The sequence below is a fragment of the Gadus chalcogrammus genome, unplaced genomic scaffold, assembly GCF_026213295.1.
Source record: "Gadus chalcogrammus isolate NIFS_2021 unplaced genomic scaffold, NIFS_Gcha_1.0 GACHA068, whole genome shotgun sequence".
In the NCBI taxonomy this organism is placed as follows: Eukaryota; Metazoa; Chordata; class Actinopteri; order Gadiformes; family Gadidae; genus Gadus; species Gadus chalcogrammus.
Window position 1 is genome coordinate 595,001 of NW_026613503.1, and position 8,191 is coordinate 603,191.

The following is an 8,191-nucleotide window of genomic DNA, read 5'->3' on the forward strand; positions in this document are numbered from 1 at the left end:
AGACGTTGAAAGATGGTGCGATCTATGAGAGAGACCAGAGGAATTGTCCTTACGAGGCTTTTGTCGGGGTTAAAAACAAGTGGTCAGCAAAATAAATAATAGGTTTCGTTTTTACATTTGTCAATAGTTAATCGCGCTTGAAGCCTACACTAAGACGTGAACTCATTCTTGCATGCGGGTGTCTTCATTCATAAAAACATTGGGGAGCAGTGTCTCCCATACGTAGAACAATGTGTGGCGCAGCGCCACAGATCAACACCGAGTGCCACAAATTGATACTGCTTTTTAATTTTTAAGCGAATTTTAAATATAAATATCGTTCCGTTCATTCATCTCCGGGTAGCACTCTTTCTCCCGGTCATTCTCGTTCACACACGCACACGGAGACAAGCGCGCACACAGAGACAAGCGTGCATACTGCCAATGGTGCACGGGTACACTACCACTTATTGGATAAACCTGCGTATCATACATACGCACTGACAGCGGATTGGCCCGCTCACCCGAAGCAGCAGGATATGTAAGGGATAATGTATAGAACGTAGGTAATTATCGGGAAAATAAGCCCCGGCAAGTTCGCCCTGAAGGGGCTTATTTCGATCCTGACCGGCGATGTTCTCTACATTATCCCGCTTATTACACGGCTACTTGCCAAAACAAAAAAAATAACTTCACATGGTGTGTCTATTTACAATTGATTTGATACCAGCATTCGTCGAGTTGATCAGCAGAGAAATAGTCCGCCAAAGACATTGACGTCGCTTAGCAACCGAAGACGCTGGGGTTGAAAAGTTACAGGTACTTGCGGAGTGATACCAAAGACGTCATTAGAGGCGAAAAATCGGTTGTTTTCCTTGACAGCGGTCAATTATACTCATGATTATACTTAGCAACGGTGAATTATCAAATATAATTCACCGCCGGATGTTGTGCAGGGCCCATGCAAGTGAACGGAGCGTTCCATGGCATTGAGAAGACCCGTGTAATAATTGCGATTAATGTGAATATAGTTTATATATATGACGGTGTTAGACCCCCAGGCCGTTCTGCTGGCAATTTTAATTCGCTCTGCAGCAGAGGCTGGAGATCGGGAAGAACGGGAAGATCGGGAAGATCGGGAGGTCTCCCGGTGGGCCGGTCCACTTTGACAATTATTCTAAAGAGGTCTAGACTCCGTGCGCAGCACCGCCTTCTCCAGTGAACCAAGGAAGCCCGCGGCATGAAGAACGGGGGATTTTACCCCCTCTGTCTCACTGAACAACACAAACGCGAGCGCAAGCGCGCCAGCCAATTGTACAAAGCGCAGTCCTTTTTCCATTAAATAAGTATTTTCCACCGACCGCAAACACGTTCTGGTTCTTAGAAAGTGTTAATAACTTCAACAGAAAAATTAAGTCAGTGCCCACAAAATTCTCGAGAAAGAATAAAAATCCTCAGTATCAGTAGAGTCTGATAACAACCAACTGGTCTGTTTTCCTTGTCTGTTTGAAACCCCTACCTCTCCTCTCTGGAGGGGCGTCCATCTTTAAAGTCCCATGGTATATCCATAGAGCGGTCACTCTTCAAGGAGACACAGCTGGGTCCAGGGGAGTCTGCTCTCTCCTTCCGGACTCTTCTAGAAAAACAAGAACCATTTATGGACGTTTGATAGAATCTGTACCTTTATAATATATGATGAATCCTCACCTTTTCTCAATTGAGTGATTTTCATCTTTAAAGTTAAGAAGACGTCCCATAGAGCGGTCACTCTTCAAGGAGACACAGCTGGGTCCAGGGGAGTCTGCTCTCTGCTGCTTCTCTGGGCTTCAACACACACACACACACACACACCACACACACACACACACACACACACACACCACACACACACACACACACACACACACACACACACACACACACAGCTTTTACTCAGACTAATGATGGAGTCATGATGCATCACTGCTGAGCTCTGAGATGGACAACAGACACAGACAGAGAGATCCTCTTCTTACCTCTTAGCTTTGCTCCGGCGGCCATGTTCCCCAGATAGAGCGGTCTTAGAGGTAGGACCCCCCTCCTCTCTCTCCTCATCCATGGTAGACTGGAGACCTGGACACAAAACACAACTCATCCATCACTTAAATTGCCTTTTGAACTTTTGAACGTCCTGCGACGGATGGACGTCTTGAACGTCCATCCGTCGCAGGTAAAACTGTCAATACAAATATTGAAGAAATGTGTTAAAAAGTATAAAATACATTTTAAAAATATGTTTTAGTAAACGATTTTATTAAATGAACAGATTATATGTTGGCATTTAATTGGAATTTATTTCATTTGGGCTTATGTGCTTTATTTAATTTCATGTGATGCTGTTTTTCAGCAAGGAGGAGCTGGAGGGGATGAGACAGGGGAGTGCCAGATTCAAGCTGATGGAGCAGAGGAGGAAGATGAGGACGTCGGGCTGGAGGCACTAGGTGAAGAGGACGAAGGGAGCAGCCAAGGTCCAGAGGAAGAGGAGAGTTTTTCAGCCCTGTCCACATTAAAGAAGAGACCAGGGATTCTTGTGGCCTTGCTGACCTTCTTGGTCAACATATGCTTTAGGTCAGTAGAAAAGAATCCCTAATGTCAACAGTTAATTTACTTCTTAGCCCTGCTCTTTAATATTTGAGCCTTACTCTCCTGAATGTTATTTGAGGGTTTGACACTAAAAACGTTTTCAGATTTTCCAACTCAAAGTATTACGTTTATTTCCTCTCATTTAAAAATCCAGATAACTAAGAGCAAGTTTGATGTACATTACTCGGAATATTTGTCCAATATTTGAAGGTGCCGTGTGTTGTATAGACGCGATTTCTAGAACAAAGAGTTCCAACCAACCAACGAATCCTCTATGGAGTCAGGATTTGATCAGCAATCAAAATGCACATACTTCATTCTGCCCCAAAGAATTATCAAAATTAAACTGTAGTGAAAAAAGATGTTGGATGGTCGTAAAAAAATCAATTTTTGTTTTGTTTCAGAGGCTGCAAAGAAGCTGAAGATGCCGCAAAACCAGGCACAAGAGGAAATGGGAAGATTCAAAGAGACTGCTCCACTGCCAATAACAAAAGGGGCCAATCCACTGAACTGGTGGAGGGAGCACGAGTGCGAGTATCCTCTGCTGTCTCAACTTGCAAAGAGGTATTTGTGCGTCCCTGGGACAAGTGTCCCCTCTGAAAGAGTTTTCTCTACTGCAGGGGACATTATCACTGCACAGAGGAGTACACTCACCCCAGAGCACCTCGATCAGATTCTTTTTCTGAACAAAACCTGAAAACAAACCAAGTGAAGTACAAGTTTTAGGTCGATCCATTTCAGAATGTTTATGTTTTTTACTTTATTATTTATTTGATTAGAGGAACAAAAGGGCTATTCTGCACTTATTTTCTTATACTTTTTTACTGCATGCACATAGGTATTTTATTTCATTGAACTTCAGTTCAGATTTCATACTGTGAAAAAACTACTGTGCACTTTATTTCAGTTTGCAGCTCAGTGTTTCAGCTGTAAGAAATAAAACAAATATTGTTAATGTTTCATCCTTGAAATAAAAAATAGCTGTTATGAATGAAATGGTTTTGACTCAATTTGTCCCTCTGATCAATATAATCTGAAATACATAAACGCTTAAATCGCAATATCGTGATATGTATCGTATCGTGACCCAAGTATCGGGTATACGTATCGTATCGTGAGGTTCATGCCAATACCCACCCCTAATGCAAGCCAAGAAAATCAGTCTATATCTATAGCCTAACTACATGACAACACCCCCCCACACACACACACACACACCCACACACACCACACACACACACAACACACACCACACACACACACACACACACACACACACACACACACACACACCACACACACAACACACACACCACACACACTGCATTGGGTAAAGTTGTTGGGATGCATGTTATTTATAACAGGAGGGGCAAAGTTGTGCATTACCAATGCAAACACGAGAAAAATTGGCCCCATTCTGGCGCACCTCAGAAGAGCAATGCACTGAATAAATGCCAGGATACAGCATATCGGAGACGTGCACACAATCAGTGTGCCTTGCAAATGAGAGCCTGCAGTATGTCCGATCTTGTGACATTATTTAACCATCCATCAACAGCTCATACGATCAGACAGATACATCATTGAACACATACACAAAGCCCACAACAAGCCCACAACACAACCAAGGCAGGTGCGCTCTCTCTCGCACAATCACACAATCACTCCAACTCCAAGGCTAGTCTGTATCACTAAGACCAAACCAACCACAACTAACCCTGCAGTAGCCTTACCTATGCACAACAATGCACAACAATCAGTTATTTACATTGCGTCTATCTTCTGTTTGGCGCACATGGCTAATTTGAATATTTGCGCAGGTATAACGGTTGTGATTGGGTCTAAAGGACTGAAAGACAGGACAAACACATTAGGGCTGTCAATCCTCCCCTCAAATCACATTCGAATTCTAATGCTTCTTACGTTGAATATTCGATAATATTCAAATATTTTAATTTTTTTTTTTCTTTTTTTTTATTCTATCATTATATACACCGATACCATCTTATTATTAGGCCTACGTCCCGCGTCCACTAGAGGGCGCGTCAACCAAATCTGTTATGTAACAATTGCAACAAGTTTTACCAAATCAATACAAAACTTATATAATATGGTAGAGATAACGCCAGAAATATTCAAGCAATGATGTTTAATGAAGAAGCTGATGTTCAATCATTCAAATACACACACACACTGCTATTTACGATGTTATTCTTGGCTGTTTTGACCGTGGCTCTTCCTCAGCCGCTAACTGTTCTGCGTACTCCGAGTAATGCACTGAATGGAGGTGTGCGCTCATGTTGCTCGTAGTCGAGTGGTACTTAACGATTTACAGCATAATTTGCAAATGACGGTTTCTCTGGATGTAATCTTCCCGTTTCTCGATGGAAATCCAAACATTTTCCACACGGTGCTTTTTAAGTTTTTAGAAGTTATGCTTTCCATCTCTGTGTCTGCTCGCGCGCTGCTTCCCACCAATTCCCTTTTGGAAGCATACAATGCCGACAAGTCACGCCGCACGACGTTGACCTGATTTTGCGCGTTTGCAGGCAAAAGTTAAATGTAATGCTGACTTGTCATCAATTGCGAAAACAAATAAAATAAAGAAAGTTTTTGAACGTTAGTGCCGCAATGAATTGTTCTACTTTTTTAAAAATTCGAAATTATATTGAATAGCGAAGTCGTTTGAAAGCCCTTAAAACACATTGGTCCCCTTTCACAGGTCTATTGTGCATTTGTACGCAGGATCACTGGTCACGGTCAAGTAGTTCTGATCGAATATCACATCACATATATACAAATAATACAATGAAACATAATTTACATTAGGAGCAGAAACCTTGAAAGACAGGACAAACACATTGTATCTTCAAAGGTTATTTGTGACTTTTGTACAGCAGCTGGCACCCAGTTAAAACAAAACACTTGTATTGCTAGCGGACATCCAACATAGCTAACCAGTAACATGTGGTCAAACTAAAAATGTGCATAAACTCCCTACCAAGTGACAAACTATAAAAACAATAAAACATATCAATTATACAATCATCTAATATGTCGAGGTTCATAACATAAACATACATTCTCGATCTTAAAACGTATAAACCTTCGGGAGCTATTTAAAATGCGAACTTACCACATGTCACGTCAACTGGTTCTGACTAGCAACGGCCGCACACACAAGGCGGATGCAGATCTGCAATACCCAATCACACCAGCAGATGGCTCTAAAACACCAACAACTGCTCTATCATTTGCGAAACTCATGATAACTAATGAACAGTTTTCCATATCTGTTGCACAGGACAGTCTGGCTCCGCTTGGCAAAAAAAAATAGAACACATTTGTAACTGTCATCATTAAAAGGTTTCTGTAATTTAATTATTACTTTCATATTATAAGACATAAGGAAATTCATTTTTCATTCATTTCATTTAAGTGCCAAAGTTAAAGGGTAACTACAGTTCTCATTGAATTTTTGTTTCAACTAAGAGTGTGTTGTAGCTACATCAAAGTTTTATTCTGCATTTGATGCTTTGGGTAATTTATAGAGGTTTACATATTGTTTGCATTTAAGGGTGACCTCCAAAGTTATTTGATTTATGGCAAGATATACACAACTAAAGTGATGCTTTATTTTCAAAAGTGAGTCAACTTAAATAAGTGATTTAAACAATGACAGAGCCAAGTGAGTCAACTTAAATAAGTGATTTAACCAATGACAGAGCCAAGTGAGTCAACAGTTCATAGCTTAGACTCCCAAGATAAACCTGAAGTAGGCCTTCCTGAAGCCCAGCATGATGAAGCGCCAAAGCTAAGACAAAGTTCAAGAATCAGATCTCTCACAGAAAAAGGCAAAGAAATGCAAGAAGAAAAATGTAAAGGGCTTCAACAAAAATTTAACTACACTTATGATAAATGGAAAACACAAGCAAAATTAGCCAAGAAGTCATTGTCACAATTAAAGGACCGTCTATCTGAAGAGTTGCTCAAGGATATCATTGGTGATATCGCAGGTTTTTCAGCAGATGTCCAGCTAATTTATGATGAGCTGCGCAATGTCTCAACTCCGGATCAAGACACGCGCAGAAAAGTGGATCTGTGTGTAGAGATCTCCAACTTTATTGTAAGCAAAGCCTCAAGTCGACTCGATGGAGAAGCCAAGGAAGCAGAAGAAGTCAAATGGCCAGAAGCAGGCTCTCTCTTTGGTACAAGCTCCTCTAAGTCAGGTTCTTTCACCACTGAGTTAAAAGTTCCCTCAATCAACTCCTCCAGGTCCTCTATAAAACGCCAAGAAGCTGCCGCAGAGGCTGCCGCAAGCGAAGCTGTTCTGAAAGTGTTAAAAGAACAAGAAAAGGAACAGCAGGAAATACAGTGTCTAGAAGCAGAAGTTAAAAGGAAGATATCTGATGAACAGGCAGCAATTGTTAAGCGCAGCTTAGAGCGAGAGGCAGAGGAAATAAAAATCAAAGCCCAGCTAGAAGAGGAGCATGGAGCTCTTCTTAGAGCTCTGGAAGAAAAGAGGAGAAAAGTGCAGAAGTTGGAGGCAGTCAAGAATCTCAATGCAGCAAGAGCCAGAATGCAGGTGTATGATCAACCAAGGGCCGCAGAAGAAGAGCAAATGGACACATTGGGACAGCAACTGGTAGCAGACAACCCAGTTATTCCACCTTCAATCGTGTGTCCATGCAAAAGTCTCCCATACAAAGTGCGAGTACCGGCTTAAATGAAAGTACAGCAGAGCTTGTCAAGGTGCTAGCAGATGCTCTGAGCGCTAACAGAGTTCCCATCCCTGAACCTTCAATATTCAGCGGAGATCCACTGAAGTACAACGACTGGAAACTTTCATTTCAAACACTTATTGGCCACAAGAACATTGAAGATAAGGAGAAAATATACTACCTCCGTCAGTACGTAAGTGGACTAGCTAAGAAAGCAATCGATGGCTATTTCCTACTTGGAACTGAGTCGGCCTACGCTAGTGCATGGAAGATTCTGGAAGAGCGATATGGAAACCCATTCACAGTTGCAATGGCTTACAGAGACAAGATACAAGCATGGCCCAAGATAGGATCTAAAGACAACTTTGAACTCAGAGAGTTTGTAGATTTTCTACGCAGTTGCGAGGCTGCCATGGTCCATATAAAAGCACTGGAAATATTGAATGACTGTAATGAAAACAGGAGAATTCTTTCAAAGTTACCGGATTGGTTAATAGCAGGATGGAACCGGAAGGTTGTTGATGAAGAAGAGGATAGAAACCAATTCCCTTCATTCAGCCAGTTCGTAAATTTCTGACAAGGGAAGTAAAAATCGCCTGTAACCCTGTTACTTCACTGCAGTCACTGAAACAAGCTGAGCCTGAAAAGTCCCAAAGACAACACAGTGTCGGAGCAAAGACACTGACCACAAGTTCCAAGAAGGTTTTGTCATCATGATGTGTCTTTTCTGTAAGAAGAACGGACATACTTTGCACAAATGCAGGAACTTCAGGGATAAACCAATTTCAGATCGAATCAATTTATTCAAGCTGAAAACTGTGCTTTGGTTGTCTGAAGTTAGGTCACCACTCAAAGAGCTGCACAGTAGG

The 8,191-nt window shown here is 41.7% G+C and overlaps 1 protein-coding gene across 1 annotated transcript in view; it reads right to left on the reverse strand.

The window, feature by feature from the left end:
• LOC130378153 (NACHT, LRR and PYD domains-containing protein 12-like) overlaps positions 1-2,087 on the reverse strand; it is an 18,027-nt gene extending 15,940 nt beyond the window's left edge. Inside the window, exons 1-3 of the mRNA XM_056585037.1 lie at positions 1,995-2,087; positions 1,687-1,803; positions 1,499-1,615 (exon numbers count right to left, since the gene is read on the reverse strand). Coding sequence (XP_056441012.1) covers positions 1,499-1,615; positions 1,687-1,803; positions 1,995-2,077 — 317 coding nt within the window. The 5' untranslated portion in view covers positions 2,078-2,087. The remainder of the gene's footprint in view (positions 1-1,498; positions 1,616-1,686; positions 1,804-1,994) is intronic.
• Between the last annotated feature and the right edge of the window lie 6,104 nt (positions 2,088-8,191).